At 33.1% G+C, this 20,872-nt stretch overlaps 2 protein-coding genes, 1 long non-coding RNA gene and 2 other non-coding genes across 14 annotated transcripts; 3 read left to right on the top strand and 2 right to left on the bottom strand.

Moving 5' to 3' along the window:
- Positions 1-282: 282 nt before the first annotated feature.
- On the top strand, positions 283-4,551 carry LOC113732765 (sugar transporter ERD6-like 5). Of its 10 annotated transcripts, none has more exons than XM_027258715.2 (18): positions 284-760; positions 944-1,017; positions 1,169-1,258; positions 1,500-1,559; positions 1,928-1,993; positions 2,076-2,141; positions 2,219-2,294; positions 2,376-2,440; positions 2,666-2,758; positions 2,832-2,912; positions 2,985-3,069; positions 3,165-3,208; positions 3,285-3,347; positions 3,425-3,484; positions 3,574-3,624; positions 3,895-3,954; positions 4,091-4,208; positions 4,287-4,551. In XM_027258715.2, the coding sequence occupies exons 1-18, from the start codon at positions 517-519 to the stop codon at positions 4,415-4,417; spliced, it is 1,527 nt and encodes a 508-aa protein (XP_027114516.1). In that variant the 5' UTR covers positions 284-516; the 3' UTR covers positions 4,418-4,551. The 10 variants fall into 10 exon arrangements, with proteins under 10 accessions (XP_071936879.1, XP_027114516.1, XP_027114518.1 ...); XM_027258717.2 differs by having other exon boundaries at positions 285-711; positions 955-1,017; XM_027258720.2 differs by having other exon boundaries at positions 575-711.
- Positions 4,552-7,060: 2,509 nt separating this feature from the next.
- On the top strand, positions 7,061-8,651 carry LOC113729626 (uncharacterized). The gene is made up of 2 exons (XR_011841289.1): positions 7,061-7,992; positions 8,103-8,651. It is a non-coding gene; the product is annotated as an uncharacterized lncRNA (long non-coding RNA).
- A 6,399-nt stretch (positions 8,652-15,050) lies between these two features.
- Positions 15,051-16,756, top strand: LOC113732773 (uncharacterized). Its single transcript, XM_027258732.2, has one exon. The coding sequence runs from the start codon at positions 15,277-15,279 to the stop codon at positions 16,204-16,206; it is 930 nt and encodes a 309-aa protein (XP_027114533.1). The 5' UTR covers positions 15,051-15,276; the 3' UTR covers positions 16,207-16,756.
- A 3,882-nt stretch (positions 16,757-20,638) lies between these two features.
- Positions 20,639-20,720, bottom strand: TRNAS-UGA (transfer RNA serine (anticodon UGA)). Its single transcript has one exon. It is a non-coding gene; the product is annotated as a tRNA-Ser (tRNA).
- A 68-nt stretch (positions 20,721-20,788) lies between these two features.
- On the bottom strand, positions 20,789-20,870 carry TRNAS-UGA (transfer RNA serine (anticodon UGA)). Its single transcript has one exon. It is a non-coding gene; the product is annotated as a tRNA-Ser (tRNA).
- Between the last annotated feature and the right edge of the window lie 2 nt (positions 20,871-20,872).

The raw sequence follows: 20,872 nt of genomic DNA on the forward strand, positions 1-20,872 counted from the left end.
CCTAAACTCATTCTTATATAGTATAAAGAAAGATATTACTGCATACATCAAAACTTAACCCTTAGGGAGTGCAGTGGACTTTTTTCATTGAATTCTTGGATTTTTTTTTTTCATTTTCATTCTTTTCATTTTTTTATTATTTTTATGACCAGAAATTTGTTAGTGTAGACTGTAGATAGACTAAAAAATATGGCGTCTCCAAATATGTTTTTTAAATTGTCTCCTATCAATATATCAAAACATTAAAAAGAAAAATGTTACAAATACAAGCTTTGAAGAATCTTTTCTTGATTGAATTTCAATCTTGTGTCAAGTAAAAGCAGACAAAGAAAAGGAAGGCCGTCTCTTATTTTATCCGAAACAAGACAACACAACCAAACAAACAAACAAACAAAATACTTGTGCAAATCCTCTATCATTGAGTTGAAGTTGCTACCAATGCCAAGTTTGCCAACTCTCTAAGGTTCTTCTGCATGTTCAGTTCATCTCATTTCTTTTCTTGTGTCCATTCATTTGATGGAGCCACAAAGCATAGTTGATTTTGATGAAGAAGCCAGCAACCCTTTACTTAGAAGAGCAAGTCCTGACACAGAAAGCCGTGAAGATGCTGAGGCTGGGAAGATTAGCAGCCCTGCTTCTTCTGGTGCCACAGCTTTGGTGATATTCAGCACTTTGATATCTGTCCTGGGTTCCTATGTCTTTGGAACTGCAGTAAGTACAGAAAACTGTAACTTAACAGGATTCCTCACAGAATGTTATGGTAAATTCAGATCACTAGCTAAAATCCTGAATTTCTTAAAGGTTGATAATAAGGATACATAGTCTATGTTTGATATCTTTGATTTAATGTCCATAATTGATTTTATAACTCAAAAATTGGTGTGTTTGATCTTATTTTCTGATATGACTCCTAAAAATGATTGTGCTCAATTGTTGAAAGAAGTTCGTATGCAGGTGGGATTTTCTTCTCCTGCTCAATCTGGAATTGTAAATGACCTAGGCCTCTCAATAGCTGAGGTAATTTCCGCAGCTCTTTTAAGTATGCGATAAACTTCTGCCTTTAGATCTTAACAGTTATGTTCCTTTATGTCTCTTTTTCTCAGTTTCAACATAAACAGTTGGAGTTTGTGTTATTTCCAACCCCTTCTTTATGGAATTCTTGTTGCAGTATTCCGTATTTGGTTCAATATGGACAATTGGAGCAATGCTTGGTGCAATAATAAGTGGGAAGATAGCAGATTTCTTTGGAAGGAGAGTGGTAATGTCTCTAGTACTGTGTTTCTTTAGATAATCCATCTCAGTGACTCAAAATCCCTTTCATTCATTCCCTCGAGGGTCTTCATTAAATTTTTCCTCACATCCTCCTTTCGTGGTCCTAAAAAGTGAGATCCTATAGTATTCTTCAATAACCTCATCTCTTGTTTAGTTGTCCGTCAATTTTGCGTTTCCTGGCTGAAGTAAAAGAGGAATTTGTAGTTTACTTTGATCTAGTTCTGCAGGCAATGGGGTTCGCAGAATTGTTTTGTCTTGTGGGCTGGACCGCAATTTCATTCTCACAGGTACTGAACTGTGTATTTTATTTTGCATTTGTTTTGATCCTTTTACATTTGGTGGTCATGGAAGAGAATGAGCTTCATAAATAGATAATCACAGAGATTTACTTCCATGGAATATGATTGATAACTTCATGACTGTGTAATATCCTCAAACTACATATGTTATTGATTTTATATTTATCCTCTCGAAGAAGAATTTGCTGTTTTTAGATTCTGAACACAAGTCAATGTAAGTTTTGCATATGGTATTATTATTCTTGATTGGATGATCATCATCTTGACATACCTAACAAGGATAAATCCTAGGCATCTGCGTGCTCTATATATATAACTTTCTAAGATCCTAACTAGATCTTTTTGGTCATTGACAGAATGCTTGGTTGCTTGACATTGGACGGTTTTTAGCAGGATATGGAGTTGGGATTCTGTCATACGTGGTATTTACCATTGACCAAATATTTTGTTTATGAATCTGCTCTTGGACTCTAAGATAATATTTAGGTTCTGAATCTGACACAGGTACCTGTATATATAGCTGAAATAACACCTAAAAACCTTCGAGGAGCATTTACAGCAGTCAATCAGGTAAAGCAAATTGGTTGGAGAATAAGATTTTGCATTCAATTTGATGGTTTTGATGCTAGATGCTAATAAAACTTCAGTTGATGATATGCTGCGGGGGGTCAGTGATGTATGTTATTGGAAATTTCACCTCCTGGCGTACACTGGCTCTGATTGGTAATTCTGTTTGTCCAACCTCCATTGCCTCGTATGATTGTTAGTCAGTTAAAAAGGACTTTCTATACTCTGTCATTTCAGGAACCATTCCATGTATACTGCAGTTGCTAGGCCTTTTTTTAATTCCAGAATCCCCCAGGTGGCTGGTAAGTTCAGAAACAATTCAGTAAATCAACTTCTTGCTATTAAGGAGTGCATTAGTAATGCTTTTACGCAAAATATTCTGTTTTCTTACGAGAAAGTTTAGGGAACTATTTAGGAGTAGAAGACTTGTGTGAAACTTCCCCTTCAATTATGTTCCTTTAACCCCTGTAATCTTATCAATTCATTCAATCAGGACAAAAACTGAACTAGATCTGGACTTTCTGCAGGCTAAGATGGATAAGTGGAAAGAATGTGAAACTTCTTTGCAGCGCCTTAGGGGAGCCAATGCCAATATTTCTCAAGAAGCAGCTGAAATCATAGTAGCATTCAGACTCTCTTTTATGTACTTTCTTTCTTAAGGGATATTTTTGACAAGGAAAATTGCGTTTCCAGGAGTATACTGAAATGCTTAAACAATTGTCTGACACTGGGATGATTGACTTATTCCAGAGGAAATATGCTCACGGACTCATTGTAAGATCTTCTACTGTTATTTGATTTTTATATTAGACTCAGAAATTCACTAAAATTATAAAATTCAATCAGGTTGGAGTGGGTCTAATGGTATTGCAACAATTCGGAGGGGTTAACGCCATTGCTTATTATGCAAGCGCAATTTTTGAGTCAGCAGGTTTATAAGCTCTTTTTGCTACTGATTCCATCTGCTGATAATTTAAGAAAGGTAATTGAGGGTACAGAAATTAATATATGATAGGACAATGACAGGTGTTTCTAGTAGGACTGGGACTTTGGCCATGGTTGTTATTCAGGTTTTCATTTGATTCACTGCTGTTCAATGTTGGATTCTGCTCCACGCATTTGTAAACATTTCTGTTCCATCTACAGGTTCCAATGACCCTTTTGGGGACTCTCCTAACCGATAAATCTGGAAGGGTACCACTGCTAATGGTAGGAAGGTTGTCGTCAATAAGCTCTTAGGTTTCTGCAGTTAATATCTGCTCGTACTAAGTCCATTACTATTGCAGATTTCTGCAACTGGAACATTGTTGGGTTGTTTCTTAACAGGATTGTCATTCTTACTACAGGTTCTACTTATCTTAATACACTTTACTCCGAATTAAATTGATTGATCTATAAAAATTTATGTACTGAAAGAATATACTCCACAAAACAGGACCTTCAACTCTGGAAGGACAGTCCATTATTAGCATTAATCGGTGTGCTGGTAATGCAATTCTTATGAAATTGAAATTTTCCAGTTTCATTGTTTTCTTTGTATACTGAATATATTCTTAGATCTGCTAGAAGTTTTACCACTTCAAACCTGCTTCTAAAAGCTCAAGAACTATATACAATTGGAGACTTACAAATCTTCCTGAAGTTCCTCTAGCTTAGTAATAGCAGACTAGTACCAGCCACTGTGAGGAAATGGTTACAAATTGGAAAAAGGGAAATACCATACGGTACTAATATATGATATGCATCCTCCTATCAGATCTTTACAGGATCTTTCTCATTAGGGATGGGCGGAATTCCTTGGGTTATAATGTCAGAGGTATGTCATTTATCTTTGAAGTCTTCATAACTGAATGCCACAAAAGGCAATAACGAAATTTTCAGGAATGAGGAAAAACAGATTTGTACTAAATGTAGCCCGGAGTAGATTCTTGAATGAATATTTCCTCTGTCAGATATTTCCAATAAATGTGAAAGGTCTAGCTGGAAGCCTGGTGACAGTTGTGAACTGGTTTGGTTCTTGGATTATTTCCTATTCTTTCAATTTCCTTACAAAATGGATCAGCTCTGCAGGTAATAAAGCATGCAAAAACTTAATCATCCCTTTTAAGACTTAGTCGTCTATTGATCATATTTTTTTTTTCTCTCCAGGGACATTTTTCTTGTTCTCAGTCGCAAGTGGTTTAACTATCATATTCGTTGCAAAGCTTGTTCCTGAGACTAAAGGGCGTACCCTGGAAGAAATTCAAGCATCCATGGTTTTGTTTACAAGGAAAAGCTGAAATTTCAAATCCATTCTTCATGGTTGTAGAGGTGTACTGTTCTATATGCCTGTTGCTTTGATCTGCATATCTACATCTTGTTTTTGAGTTAATTGCTGACAAAAGCACAGAAAATAAAAATCCATACTTCTCCATATGATTGTAGTGACTATTTATCAATCCCCCTACAGATTAAAAATGCTTGGAGTTTTGAGTACAAGTGACTTTTCATTAGCATGTTGTTCTAAGAAATGCAAGTAGCAAATTGCACCAGCTTCAAATATTGCAGTAAACTTAAACTGCAATTTGAGCTGATGTTTGGCCCTGCAAAAAGTATTAAAGTCATAATAGCTTTGGTTGGAAAATATTGGATAATAGGAATGTCGAAGTAGGTATAACACAAACCTTTTGCAATGAACCTAAGAAAACTTTCCTATTTGTTTATGGATTACAAATATTGGAGTGGATGAAGTGCCCAATTTGTTGGCCATCATACCTTCATGGTAGCACACAAAAAGAAAGAGTGTACTTCACCAAATGGCTTTGTCAAATTGTTATGTTGAGATCTAGCATCAGGTATTCATAGGGTTTTGCCACTACTCCTATCTATGACTGTAAGGGGGATTTGTCGTCTTAAACAGAAAATTACTTATTTGCATCATAAACATATTTTTTAATACATTTTTTTTAAAATCTTTTTAACTATCTTTTTATCACAAATACATCACATCACAAAAAGTGTTATTAGTAATTATTTCAAATAAACTCCTGTCCAAACGCACACGAAAATGTACACTCAAAAAGAAGAAAACTATTTTGGTCGAACCAATATCTCAAAAAATCTCAAAGTATTGCCTTCTTTGATACTTTTTTGCGTCAAATTCTTGGTTTTTATGATTCAGCTAATTGCTACAAATAACATTCTTGGACTTGATTGTTAGCAAATTATTTATGTCTGCAGAAATACAAGATCCGGGAATGTTAAGGATACACTGCTCCTTTTTTTGGTTATTCATGATCCTATTATAATTTTCTTTTTAATCAAGAGATTATGCTGGTGGATTAACCTCACTGTATCAAGAGATCATGCCCTTTATAAATTATTGCCCCTTCACGATTTACTCTTAGTGATTTCATGTTTATACCATTAAAAAAAAGAAGAAGAAAATATGCATATCTTTGAAGAATAGAAAAATAATAATGAAATATCCAACCCACTTGAAGCACAAAAATGCACAAACCCTAAACATTTTCATAGTGCATACCTTCATGTGTAGACTTTAGTAGGAATTCTCGTTTTAATAAAAAAATTTAAAATTTTTAGAAAATTGTTGATTTTGATCAAGATGTACATCTTGCTTGATTAATTTATCAATATATTCTATTACAGAATTATTTTTCAAGGTTAATTTTCTTGTTGAAGAAAAAATTATTAAAAGGATGTGTTTGCATGAGAAATGAGTTGCAACATTTATTTTTCTCTAGAATTGTTTGTTTTTGAATGATATGTGGCGATTTAATAGATGCTGGAATAGAAAATGGGACAAAAAATCATTTGCGTCAGTAGTATATGGACATTAAAAAAAAAAGAAATAGGAAAGAAAAAAATGGTAGGGGGAGTGTGAATTAAAAAAAAAAAAATTGGGCGTCATTAACATTCTCCAACAAAAATATCACGTGCTATGATTTTGGATTATTGGGCCAAATTCTAGAATAAGACTTTTCTTTTTTGGATCAATTTGTTAAAAGACATCTTGTGTGACATTTTGGATCAATTTGGAAGAAGTTTGGGTCGGCGTCACGTAGTCCATGGACCGCTCTGCTACTTTAGGAGCCACAAGGTTTTAAATCCAATCCATGTTTCTTTTTAATTGCCCCACTGCCCCGTGCTTTCCCCTAAGATATAACATGTACTTAAAAAAAAAAAGGAAAAACAAAATTTACAAGTACTATTTGCAAGATTTGAACTATTTTGAGAAAAACTTGTGAAATGATAAATTAACCAGAAATCAAGCTTTAATAACTTGTGAGTTGTGACCATACTAACTAATTAAGTCTAGGTTTGACCAAAGGAAACTAATTAAATCCATAGCATTGAGTTAAAAATTCAAACTCGTTGTGAAAACAATTTTTGTTTTTGAAAACAATTTTCTGAGCATGCTCCAAAATAAGTTTTCATTTAGTGTCCTTAATTTAGCAATAATAGGAATTTCAACTACACACGTGCTTCCAGTTAAAAATCGGAGCCTCGATGAGTCTAATCTAATTTCCACTTTATTACAAGTAAACAATAATAGATTATGAATATTTGAAAAATAGAAGTAATTTCATAATTCTTGCACAACTATGTTTGCACTCAATTTTAAAAATCATTTATTTAAAACAGTCTGTCCAGGGCACCCATTAAAATATATTTCAAGAGCTACATTTTTGGAAATATAAGATTAATTAGGGAAAGTAAATAAATGTAAGGAAGGGTAGTCAAGATTAAATAAGAAAAATATATAAATACAAACTCGGATAATAATTATTAGTATATGTATATATATGGTAAGTTAGATGAATGATAGGTGTGTGTGTTAACGAGTGCTCTTAGAGCACTCGCTAGAAAAACCCTATATAAAATATTTCTACCCTTTTTGGAATTTTATAAATACTACTACACTCAAGGTCATGTGGGCAGGGAAAAAGGGATGTGATTGCTTTAAAGGTCTAAGAAGGGTACTTTTGAAATCTCATTTTCTGGCATTGTAAACCGTGAACTGCCAGTCTTCTTTTCATTATAGTGAAATCATCTTAGATACTAGAATTTATATATTGTGAGACTTTCCTATATATTAAAACTTAAATGAGAAAAAAAAAATGCATTCCAATATTTCATACAATTATGATTAGATTCTTCGTTTCCACCCGAAACTAATCCACAAAACAAAACTTCATGTTGCTTCTATTACACAAACTAGTATGTTGGACAACTTGTGCAAAATCATTTTCTGCTAAAGCACCTTTATATCACATGTTGAATGTGTACATCTTTAAGTTTGTCACGTACGTCCTGCCAAAATCTCCCCACCTTCCTTCCTAATATTGCTTATAAACCAGCATCACATGCATAACAAACATAACTAATCCCAATCAATAATCAAACACAAATCCCTGTTAATTTCCTTCTTCTTCTCATCAATGGATCTTCAACCATGTCTAGAACAGCAACAACAATCCCATGCAAATGATTCAACACCAAATGGAAAACCATATTGTAATTCAATACAACATCCGGTGCACAAAACCTTAGCCACAGCCGCCAATCTTGCAAACCTTCTGCCAACAGGAACAGTCCTAGCATTTCGAACTCTCACCCCTTCATTTTCCAACAAAGGAAGATGCCAACCTTCCAACAAGTATCTCACTGCATTTCTTATCGGATTCTGCACGGTTATCTGCTTTTTTTCCTCATTTACTGATAGCTTCTTTGATAAACATGACGGGAAGTTGTACTATGGGATTGCAACTTTCAAGGGCTTGTACGTTTTCAACAATGAATGTCGTGATCATGATGAGAAATCAGAGGGAGAAGACATGAAGGAATTGTCTAAGTACAGAATTCGTTGGATAGACTTTGTCCATGCATTTGTGTCACTTCTTGTTTTCTTGATCTTTGCTCTGAGTGATACTGACGTTCAAAATTGTTTCTTTCCGGAAGCAGGATCAAATATGGATGCTTTGTTCATGAATTTGCCTTTGGGAGCTGCGATTTTCTCAAGCTTTTTGTTCACTATCTTTCCTACAATTCGTAGAGGTATTGGATATGCTGATTTGCCTACCCGTGCAAAATAAGAAAGTTTCCATCCAATTAGTCACTATCCTCTTTGTAAGTGTATAATTTACAGAAAGAATTCCAGGGCTTGTTTATTATTAGTCGCAACAATATATAACGTTGATGTATATACGTAATAAACTCACAAATTGTGAAACTTGAATCCAAGAGCTCTAAATCTTATTGTTAGTACTAAGTGATCTTTTACCATTTTTTTTTTTTAAAAAAAAGGGATCTAGCTCATGTGTGTTTTTGCAGAACTAAAGCAGAAATTGAGGAAGAAGAAAAGAAGAGATGTTAGTTTTATTGTGTAAAAGGATTGATTTGAAGAAAAACAAATTTCAACGATGACACATGAAAAGGAGTTTTGCCCACTTCGATTTAATGTACGAGTTTTTTTTTCCAAAGACATGACCAATGATGACAAAAGACAGGAAAGTGGAAACAAATGAGTTCGGTTTTGATTATTTCATGGAGGCTAGCTGGTCCTAGTTTGTTAAGAAAAGTATGGATGAAGTGCATGAGATTCTTTAAAAATTCTTACGTTTTATTAACTCACGAGCATGGAAAATTATCATGATTGATAAGAATGGAGACGGGCAGGGACGGTTATCAGAAGAATCATCCCTGAACAGTTTACCGTCAGGATTTGGCCCAAAAAAATTATACTTCCAGATCATTTCTTGTACCTCGTTTTTAACAACGTGTGTAGGGTCCACAAAATTATTCTAAGGTTACAGGTTGTGCAAACAAAGTTACGCTGTGTGCAAACAAACTTACGCGATGTGCAAAATGCACAAAATCGCTAAGAACGGTTTGCAACCGTTCCTACCCGTGGTCCGATAAGTACAAGTATTTTATGAAAAAGGACTAATTACAAATTTACAATTAATCCTCTAAAATATATACTACTGATACTCACTTTACACCTTAACTTTCTTTCTTTGTATCACTTAATTCTTTGTAAGACAAAAGTATCCCTCTCTCTCTCTCTCTATGTATGAATTGAATCAGAAAACTGTTTTGGAGCTTTGAGAGTTCAAATAAAATGTGTATCTTCATTTTGCAACAGCTGAGAACCAAAATTAAAATAATTTTAACTGCTATGTGATCACAAAAAATTGTGAATCTCCTTTGCTTTTCATTTTCTAAAAACAAAATAACTTGGACTCGGTCTCTGGAGATGAACCTTTAGGTGCGAAGAGGAAGGAGTAGAAAAGGAAGAAGAAAGAGAAAAAGAAAATAGAAAAGAAAAACAAAAGGGAAAGGAAAAAAAAGAAATAAAAAATTATAAAATCCAAACGATAAATGGGATAGTTTTGTCTCAGAGGGGATTTAAGTGACAAAAAATTAAGAAAAACAATTAAGAAATAAATTGAGAATCAGGATATATCTTCTAACGAACCCTCTAAAAAATAACTAGAACGTTGCAAGATAGGGTGAAATGAAAAAAAAAAATAGATTTTTGTACTTAACAATGAGTTTTGTTTTTTTCTGAGATAATTTGTCAGGTCAATGTCGCAACCTTTGTCACGAACGGCCATAGCACGACGTTGATACAGTCGGACGATGAGACAATGTAGCCATGTGCTCCCTTTTTTACTCTGATACAGTCAAAACGATGAGACAAGTTTTTCAGCTTCAACTTTGGAATCGGAACGTGTAAAACATGGCAACAGGAGGAATCACTGTCATGAAAGTTGCCTACACAATTAATCCAAAATTGTGGAAGCAATTTCATGAGGATATCCAAATTGATTCAAATGCTTCCTAAGAATTTGTCTAGAAAAGGAAGAAAGAAAAAAAAATTGTAACGATTCGGATTGCTATTTTCTGGAATTTTTATAGAAACATATACTGTAACGATTTAATATATATGAGATAAAAAAATAATTGAAAAATGGTTTACGAAAAATATAAATATTTTTTTGGGGCAAAAATAGCTTTCCAAACAAGACGTTAGAATTTGTGATAGAGCCCCTTGTACCATTATTTCTCCATTAAATGAAAAAAAAAAAGAAAAGAAAAGGCAACTAATATAGAAAAAGAAATTTAATTAAAACTATCTTCATCTATCCTTTTTTATTTTTGATACCAATAAATTATAATTCTTATCGTCTTTTTCCTTTTTGATCTTACTGCCACAAAGAATACTACTAACTTCACTGGTTAGCCATTCTCTTTTCTAACATATCTCAGAAATGTGTGATCGATGGAAAAGAAAACTTTGGGCCGGGGAGCAGCAGGAACAAACAAGCTTTTCCACCGCACAAATGGAAAAATCTAAGAAGCTTCTCCATATAATTTTTGCATGTTCCCAGAATATGCTTTTTGCGTCAAGGATAGGTCAAAATCAATTAAAAATGGCGCCCAGCCTGCTCTAAAAAGGGGAGCCGTGCAAGGTACAGGGTCAATACAACAAGAAGATGCTGTTCTATTGCTACTACACTGTTTCTGAGCTCCACAAGATTGACCACTAAATGAAACTATGGGTAGTTGGGGATCTATCTAGAAAAACAAAAGATTATGAAATCCTATTTAGATTAAGATTTTTTTTCTCAGAAAAAATTTTCACTGCATAATAAACACATTTTTTAAATATCATTTTATTTTTTTAATAATCATTTTATCTCATATGCATCATATCTAAAATAATTGAACAGGGGATTATTTGCCCAAATTTATTTGCTTACATCACCATTACAATTTCCAATATACCTTTTTATCTTTTCAATTACATTTTCATCTCGCATACATCACATCACAAAAAGTGTTACAGTAATTATTTCAAATAATATTTCAAATAATCTCCTATCCAAACACAGATATTATTTTCCAAAAAAAATTCATAATCATCAGTCCAAACATACTCATAATTATAATTAACAAGGGGATGAAAACTACTTCACTAAAGTGTAAATATGTAAGATGAGATAATAAATTTCATGCCCCCAGATTGTCTATAAAAATCTAACAATGTCAGTTGTGTTATTTAGCAATACGTTTTTAGAATAAGCAACATCAGTTGTGTTATTTTAACAAGGGTTTTTCCTACGGACACCCGTTAGTACACCCAGTATTCGCCTAACCAATCATATATATACACATACTAATAATTATTATCCTCCCTTACATTTATATACTTTTCCTATTTAATCTTGCCTAAACTCTCTTATATTTATTTACTTTCCCTAATTATCCTCATATTATCAAAAATATAACACTTGAAATATATCTTAACGGACACCCATTAGACAGACCGTTTTAGCAATACTGTTATAGAATTTTCTTATAATTGATTCTCTTTTCAAAATAAAGTTTTCACCAACAATATATTCTTAGGAGAGCAACCAAATCAAGTCGCCCTCCTTATAGCTGAACAATGCTTTACCGGTAAACAATAGGTCATGGATTAAGTAATCAAGGGAGGTAAGTAAGGAACACGATCCTCTTTTTATATATATATAAAAAAAGAAATGAATAAATAAATAAGAAGTACAATATATAGTAGCTAAAATTAGGGGTGAGCAAATTCGGTTCTTACCGAATTTATAACCGATTTCAAATTCAATTCGGTAATTTGAAATCGGATATTTGGTAATTTGGTACAAATTCGGTACGTACCAAATTCACCGAATTCTAATATGGTATGAAATAGGTAATGAGATTATGAATTAGGTAATAACCGATTTCGCATTCAAATTCGGTAATTGAAATCGGGTACCGCATTACCGCATTCGAATTACCAAATTGGTATATAAAATTATCTAATATATAGATAAATGCTATTTAGTATTAGTATATACTACTAATACTTTATTATATTATATAGGTAAATGCTATTAATAATAATTAGTATATGGTATTATCAATTTATCATCATATCATGTACTTATAATAATAATAATATATAATAATGTACAATATATTATTTTAGTATTTGTTAATTGTTATATGACTATAATAATACCAATATATAGTAATACATAACAATATAAGATAACTATAATACTTATTATTTTATACATGAGTAACATGACTAGAATTAGATAATAATTAACACATATATGTATAATACTAAATATTAAACAATTAACATAATTAGTAATTAAATTTAGATATTGGTAATTTGATACATCATTCATGTTTGAATTATTGAATATTTGAATGCGTAATCTCTAACTTGCAAGTATTAGTGTACTCTACATATTTAATATAAAAATTCATATTATCTATTCACTAATCTTAATTCTTAAGACTTTAAGTATAGATAAGACAACTAAGTAGTTAGCAGTGTAAGTGAATGCATATGAATTGCAAATCAATGTACTAGTGTATTGACTTTCACAATAATATAAGTAAATAAGTTTTATTTTGATTTGAAATAAATTATAAGTTTGTAAGTAATATAACTTATCACTACTCATTGTAATTTGTAAGTTTGTAACTAATATTACTTATTATTAATCATTGTAAATTATAAATTCATAAATTATCACTAATCATTGTACAGTCTAAGGTTTATTCCAGTTTAAATTAATCACTTTTTATGTGTTCCTTAAATCATAGACTAATGATTTTAGGCATAAGTTATCAAATAAGTTAAAATTCATATTATCTATTTACTAATCTTAAGGCTTTAAGTATAAACAAGACAACTAAGCAGTGTAAGACTGTAAGTGAATGTATGTGAATTGCAAATCAATGTATTAGTGTATTGACTTTCACAATAACATGTGTAAGTAAATAAGTTTTTATTTTGATTTGAAATAAATTATAAGTTTGTAACTAATATAACTTATCACTAATCATTGTAATTTGTAAGTTTGTAACTAATATTACTTATTATTAATCAGTGTAAAATATAAATTCATTGTAACTACTAACTAATATTGCTTATAATTAATCATTGTAAATTATAAATTCATAAATTATCACCAATCATTGTATAGTCTAAGGTTTATTCTAGTTTAAATTAATCACTTTTTATGTGTTTCTTAAATCATAGACTAAGGATTCTAGGTATAAGTGATCAAATAAATGCCAATTAAACCACAAAATGATTAGAACATAAGTAATGTGTTCAATTATGAATAAATTTAGGGATCAAATCAGTAATAATTTATAAATCATAGATGAATTCGGTTTAACCGAATTCATTACCGTTTTCGAATTTGAAATCGGTTGCGGAATGAATTCGGTTATGCCCAATTCGGAATTGAAAACGGTTTAAATTTTTATGGGTAGAATAACCGAATTCACCGAATTCAGTGCACCGAATTACCGAATTTGCACCGAATGCACACCCCTAGCTAAAATGAGGAACAAACATGAAAGATAGTTACTTTTTTTTTTCTTTATTCTTTATCATCATTCATTTCCCTGAATTGCTGAAAACCGTTTTGATCCAAGTCTTATTCCATCAAACTGCCACGCGCTTTTGCACAATAGACGACTTAGACGGTGAGTTCACAAGCCATGTTAGAGCTGCCTCGCATTTTGACCAACTACTCCTCTACCCGGATTCATGATGTTCCAATTTGCAAATTAATTAATAGTAGCACACAAAAAAAGACCAAGCCAAAATCATTCAAATTTTGTGTCAAAATATATTAAGAAAATACATTAGAGTCACCAACTCAAATTTTATTTACATCTCAAAGTAATGACATTAAATTATTTGCTTCAAATTCACGTATGTTTAAAAGAGTATATATATATAAGATTATATGTAAATCCTCACGCGTAGTTTTGAACTCAGGATTTCTAAATATTTGAGTTTTATGTTCGACATAAATTAATAAGTATCATTTTATTTTTTTCAGCGAGCTATGAAAAATCTATTATCATTGATAGGAAAATATAATGAATGCCCGCATCAGAAAAGATTTCACAAATTTGATTGAATCACATCCCTATCGTCTCAGAAGAATCACCAAAAAAAAAAAGGAAAATAAATCTTATCCTCAAAAAATACTTACTAATAGCAAAATAGGCCCTTCTATTATACTACTAGTATATGGAGATTTTTTTTTTTTTTTTTTTCAACACAAGAGGTACCCGAGTCAATATTTACGGGCCCCGACTAATCTCCACTGCGATCCGGGAGAGGAGGAGGTAGATACTTGAGCACACCAAAAGGGCCAAAGAAGGCACACAAAAACAGAAAAGATGAGGATGGGATGGAAGTGTGGAAGAGGAAAGGCCGATCCAAGTCTGAAAGCCAAACTCCCAGAGTCTAACCCCATCTTCTACGTGGGACCCGGAAGCCGATTCCTCTCCTCATCATCCAGCTCAATCCTATATGTCTCGCTGGCACTCTTCCCACCATACCCAGAAAATCCCCCCTCCCCCCCCCCAGCAAAACAACCCTCCCCAAAACCTGCCCTTCTGCCCCATTCCACCGTTACATTTACACCACAACACCGAGCTAATCTTGGATTACAGCTTGGGATTACTGAAACACCAATTAAATAATATAGATAATTGGTTAAAATTAGGTAAATATACAAGATGCTGATTCTCGGTCTAGATTGTGTCACGTCAGTTCAGCTGAATTTCAGTCGTCCAATCTAAATTTAAAAGATAAAAAGTTTCATTCTTTTATCTTGATTTTATAATTCCAGTTGAACTGTTACCAACTCAGCATGATCTCGGCCGTTCAACGTTCTCTCTAATTGCATCTCGCTACGGTAAAAGATTGATTTGTTAAGCCACGTATGCTCAAATTACTTCAAAATCTTAAACTAATCAGTGCCTGAATGTCATTTAATATCTCCAAACAAAATACCACTTTCTTTTTCTTTAGAGATTTCAATGCCTCATCCCATGACATCCCAACCGCCTGCCCAACTCTCTCTCTCTCTCTCACTTCCCCTATCTTTGGTGTGAGGACGTTATTAATACCCTCATCATCTTCTTGCTCTCCCCCTTCTATATTGCTGCCACTATATATATAGCTGGCCACCATTTTTTTTCTTTCTTTATGATTTCATTTAACCAAATCTTCCCTGCCTAAAACTACCCATCAATTGCACTAGATAGTATACTAGTACCTTTTATAATGATTACCTTTTGCAAGAAAAGTGTACACAACTTCTTAGGCTCTTCAAACACCAATGACAATGGAACAGTAGACCTACCATCCTTCTTGCACCACCACCACCAAAATACTACCTCCGACGGCCAGCAACCGCCTGATGCCATCGAGAAAACACCACATTTCTCCAATCTTTTTGGTACTAGTACAACTTTGGCAACAAGAACCAAGAGGGATCCTGGTGGAATGGGTTTTGTTGGAGGGAGTGTAGATGGATTGATGTCTTGTACAGAGAGTCTAGGATTCGAGAGCTCAGATGAGAGAAGGGTTGATGATCAAATTGAGAATTTAGATGTCATTGAGGAGTTGTGTTCGAGAAGAGAATCAATGGCTGGATCAAGATGGAAAAGAGAACATGTAAAAAGAGAGGCAAGGCAGTTTCCACCGCCATTATCTTCCTTGAATCAAGATGGTAAGCCAACTTTCTTCCTTCGCCCCGTGAGGAAAGACGGCAAGTTAGAGCTTCAAGAAGTGAAAATAGGCCGGCAGGAGATTTTGCGTGCTTCTCGGGAAGATGGAAGGCTTAGACTACATCTCATCAAGAATGAAGATGAAGATTTTGAAGAAGAAGAAGAAGAAGAGGAGGAGGAGGAGGAAGAGGAGGAGGAGGTGGAGGAAAGAGCAGTACAAGAAGAAGAAAACATGCAAGAATTTCAAGAAAATGTTCAAGAAATGGAGGAAGGACAGATTGGGGAAGAGGAAGTGAAAGAGATGGTGGAAGAAAGGGCTGAAGGGTGGCAAATTCCGGCGAACCCGGGTGGTGGTGGGGAGGGTTTTCTAAGATGTCATGAGCAAGTGAGCCACCATCAAAACCACCACCACCACCACCATGGACGCCATGGCCACCATCATGACTTGAATGTCTGGAGGCAACATTGTCTGACAATCAGGTGAAGAAATGCAGTGAGAATGTGGACCACATCAAAAATGGAAAAAAAAAAAAAAGAAAAAGAAGAAGAAGACAAGCCATGCATGTCCAAATCTGTTCAGAAATCAGAACTTCAGACTCTATTTTCTGCTAAGTTCTATCAGAAATTCAGAAGAATCAGAACCCAAAAAGAAGAATGTTTGGTGACATGCATTTTGGTTTTGGAGCCCAAGTCATGTATTGATTGGGGTGTTGTGCAGTTCCACTCTCTGATTGAGGTCTGGGAAATGATAGCAATGGCCTAATCAATCACAGATTTCAGTGCGCGTTTGTGAGTGTGAGAGAAAGGGATTTATATTTATTTAGTTTTTCCCAAGAATAAAAAAAGAACGAAATAGATTACCAAAAAAAAAAAAAAAAAAGAATGAAATAGAAAATTGTTTTTTAAAAAAAAGTAAATCAATATCATGGTCCTAGTAATCAGTGTAGTTGTCTTCCTGTAATTCCTATATTTAGAAATTCCATGAGTTACACAGCTTAGGCAAAATAACATGCAACTTGAAGCCTTCTCTTTCAGTCTTTCTTTCCTTCTCCGCCTGGCTGCTGGATTAAACCAATTAAAACTACAACTAAGCAACCTTAGATAATGGATAACTATTAGCAGTATTATTGCAATTCTAGATATCAAATTGATCAATGAAGGTTACATCAAAGTTTCAAGAAGTACGTATATATATATATATATATATATATATATATATATATATATATATATAGTGTATCAACTACTAATGCATTCCTTAATTATTGATGACAGATGGAGTTTAATTTAATAATTTCCCTCACAAGATGTATAGAACATTCCTTTCTTTTCTCTTTGTTGGTTTGTAATGCATGGAATGGTTTTCGCTTTGCAATAAAATAACAGTAGTAGCTGTTAATGTGTCCATTACAGATTTGCACAAAAAATGCCAAACTTTCCCTTGTCAAGTTCACATACAATTTGTACCTTAAAAAATTGAAGTAAATTTGGCAGTTTCAATAGAAGTTGCTGTGGGAATGAATATTGGATTATGGCAATACATATCACTTTCCTACAATAATATGAGTTCCAATCACCCAAATGCAGCTAGTTGAATATGGGATTACTAAGCATCTTAAGAAGCAATCATCGATTAATCATCAGACCTGCAAAGACCTACTCAACCGCATAAAGAAATAGTACAGCATGAACGGGTGCAGTTGCCCAAGACCATATAGGTTTTTTAACATGTGTATTCATCCTTTTTTTTGTTTTTCTTTTGGGGGGGGGGGGGGGGGGGTGGGGGAGACGCTAGCTTAATACTGTAGAACTCAAATTTAGAGTTTTAATAATAATTAGTACGTGCAGGGTTATAAAATTGAAGGATAAAATAAACGCTCATATGTGGGAGGGAAGAAAATAAATAATTCATACTATTATTGAAATCTCAAACAATGAAAAACATAATACCACAATAAAACTTTACAGATGAAAATAGCAAAAAAAATGCGAGGGGCGTTTAAAAAAAATGTAATAGTTAGCAAAAAAAAAAAATAACAAAAAAAAAATGACTTGTATAAGAAATTATCAAATAAAACACAAGCTTCTAAATAACGCAACTTCTAAATTCTGACTCCAATAAAATTAGTAAATAAGTAAATAAATAAAACTTCTAGATTGGGTCTATTTTGCCAACAAATGCGAGGGGCGTTTAACAAAAATGTCATCATATACTTGTCTAGTGATGTATTAGACAATTAGTAGTTTTTTCCTTTTTCAAGTTTTCTGAAACTCAACTTTGCCTTAGAACATTAATTAAAGCTAAAAATAACAGTAATAGTTAGACTTATTTGATGCATGATTAACATTCATCGACTCCTCATCCCCTTCTCTTGAAACTTGAAGGTTAGTCCTTTTTATTGTTTTGGGTAGCCTACGTCGTAGAGCATGGATATATAAACATCAACTTTTGCATTTTCAATGTAGGTTTAGACATCTACTTTGTAATACTACTAGTGTGTTTTAATTTGTTGAAACAAACAGTTTGTCTTTTCAATAGGCATATGATTGAGTTATTTTGCTACGTACGGTGTATTAACTTTGAACTGGCTGCCCAAAAAAAAAAAAAAACTTTGAAATTGGTGCTTGAGCTTCTTGTTAAAAGAACAGGTGTATCAATCTAATTGAATTGTTAAAGAAGGAAATTAAAGAACTCAATTTGGGTTGTACTCATTAGCCGTCATTTGACTTGTACAGCTACAAATCATTGAGCCTTGTAGGGAAATAACAGACATCCAAAAGGGTCTGAATGAGACATCTTAATTAAATGATAAAAGTCGACAATAAAGAATGCTCCAAATAATGATAAAGGAAGAAAGGAATTGTTTTCCCTGTTTTTTTAACGTAAAGGGATGTGACGTTAGTATAATTTTATTGAGCAGTCAAATATACTTTTTTTTTTTAAAAAAAATAATCAAATGAAAGAATGATTAGGAATATACTCTTACCATCAAATATACTCTTACCTAGGCATGGCCATGGTCCATTTGGAACCAGGAACCGGATCGTTTGGAATCGGACCAAAACCATGGAATCAGAACCGTGGTAGAACCTTGGATAAAGGTTTCGGTTCTGGTTCTCTAAAAAATAGAATCAGAACCAGAACCGCCGGTTCCAGAATCGTTAAAAATAATTAAAAATAATTAATATAAGTAGTGAGATAATTCAAAAAAAAAATAGTTGTGTTTAATAGGTTTTAAGAAAGTTTAAATTTTATGGACTTTCTATATATTTTATTAATTCTTTAATTCTTTCTATTCATCTAATATCTATCATTATAATTTGTAAGTATTAAATTATTACTTACAATTTTTTTTTGCTTATTTGCTATCAAATGACAAGTTTTGATGGTAGTAGCTTAGCTTCAAAATCAAGCAAGCAAAAAAATATTTTTTGCAATATTTCTTCAAATGGAATCTTCAACATTGATGATTGTCCAACTCAATAAAACCAACACATGACAACCATTTGGTAGTGTAATGTATTTTTTAATTTGACAATGTAATGTACTTTTCATAAAATTTATATTATCTATTTATTACTGCTTACTTTGTAGAATAATAATAAAATTAAAATATGATCTTTATTTTGTATTTATTTTTTTACATTTTATTTGAAAATTTAAATATATTGTTATATTCGTATTAAAATTGGTAAGGATAAGGAATTAAATAAAATTGTATATAACCATACGGAATCGGAAACCAAAACCAAAACCATAAGGAACCAAAATCAGAACTATGCGGTTCTAGTTCTGGTTCTGGTTCTACCTCTTTGAAGAACCAGAACCAGAACCATCTTATATGGTGCGGTTCTGGTTCTACCTCTTTGAAAACCAGAATCGTTGGTTCTGGAACCGTGGCCATGCCTACTCTTACCAATTATCATCGAAGGTAAGGATTGAGTTGGACGGTAAGGGAGGAGAGATTATAAGTAGAAGATCTTGTGTTCAACTCTTCCCATTTAAAAAAAAAAAAAAAACTCTTACCATCAAATGTAAGAATAATTAGGAATATCCTATCAAAAGATCTAGGATATGCTAGCTTGCACTCTGTGTTCTTTTTTTAAGTGCAGTATTGCACATTCTCTGGATTCTTTTAAATGTAGATGTAGAGGTTCAAACACCCAATTCATTGAATAAGGGGGATTTTAAATCCTTTCTTGGTAGCCAATTTATCAAGAGCAATTTGATTTTTTTGCAACCTTCATTATCATGGTCAAGGGAGATTCTTTTGAATGTAGATGTAAGGGTTCAAACACCCAACCTATTGTTCAAGAGCGATTTTTAATCCTTTTTGGTGGTCAACTTATCTAGAGCAATTTGGTTTGTTTGTAACCTTCATTAACACGGTCTTTATAGGTAGTTCATGCACATCCTGTGCAATAGATAAGATTTATACACACATACATATATATACATGTTAAAATTCGAAGATAAAGTTGTTAACCGAACCACGTAATCATGATCCTGTAATTGGGTGAATTTGTGGCTAATAAGAATAGAGTTAGACCAAGTCATTGTTCAATTTCTACTCTTTTTTTGTTCCTAGATAGGAGATTTTAAACTCAAGATATCTTATTTATAATTCCTCTCACTATATCGTCCCAACATAACCCTCCCCTTGTTTGATCTCTACTTGATTATTCTCCTTGAACTTTCTTTATTTTGCAAAAATCAGCTTTAAAATTTTTCAACGAGTCAAATTTATTTAGTTATTGAGATATATAGCATATTTAATTCTTAGTTGTTTGGGGCAAAAAATGGGAATGGTAAATAATGCAACTATTTTTAATTCAAGAAAAGAAATGTGAATTGCTTGGTTTTAATGAAGGAAATGTCAGCTGCTGGTAAAAATTGGAAAGGGGAAAACGCAAAGCGTCGACAGCAGGGTTCGAACCTGCGCGGGCGGAGCCCAACAGATTTCAAGTCTGTCTCCTTAACCACTCGGGCATATCGACTTTGTTGAATGGAAATGTTAACTGCTGATAAAACCTTAAAAGGGGATATGAAAGGGAAAAACACAAAGCGTCGACAGCAGGGTTCGAACCTGCGCGGGCGAAGCCCAACAGATTTCAAGTCTGTCTCCTTAACCACTCGGACATATCGACTT

Source organism: Coffea arabica, chromosome 2e (genome assembly GCF_036785885.1).
Source record: "Coffea arabica cultivar ET-39 chromosome 2e, Coffea Arabica ET-39 HiFi, whole genome shotgun sequence".
NCBI classification, from domain to species: Eukaryota; Viridiplantae; Streptophyta; class Magnoliopsida; order Gentianales; family Rubiaceae; genus Coffea; species Coffea arabica.

What these genes read in the sequence shown, in the direction of transcription:
- LOC113732765 (XM_027258715.2), top strand. Translation starts at nt 517, where the DNA reads ATGGAGCCACAAAGCATAGTTGATTTTGATGAAGAAGCCAGCAACCCT. An exon ending in TTGGGATTCTGTCATACGTG is followed by an intron (nt 1,994 to 2,075) that starts GTATTTACCATT and finishes AATCTGACACAG; the next exon opens with GTACCTGTATATATAGCTGA. An exon ending in GCGTACACTGGCTCTGATTG is followed by an intron (nt 2,295 to 2,375) that starts GTAATTCTGTTT and finishes CTGTCATTTCAG; the next exon opens with GAACCATTCCATGTATACTG.
- LOC113732773 (XM_027258732.2), top strand. Translation starts at nt 15,277, where the DNA reads ATGATTACCTTTTGCAAGAAAAGTGTACACAACTTCTTAGGCTCTTCA.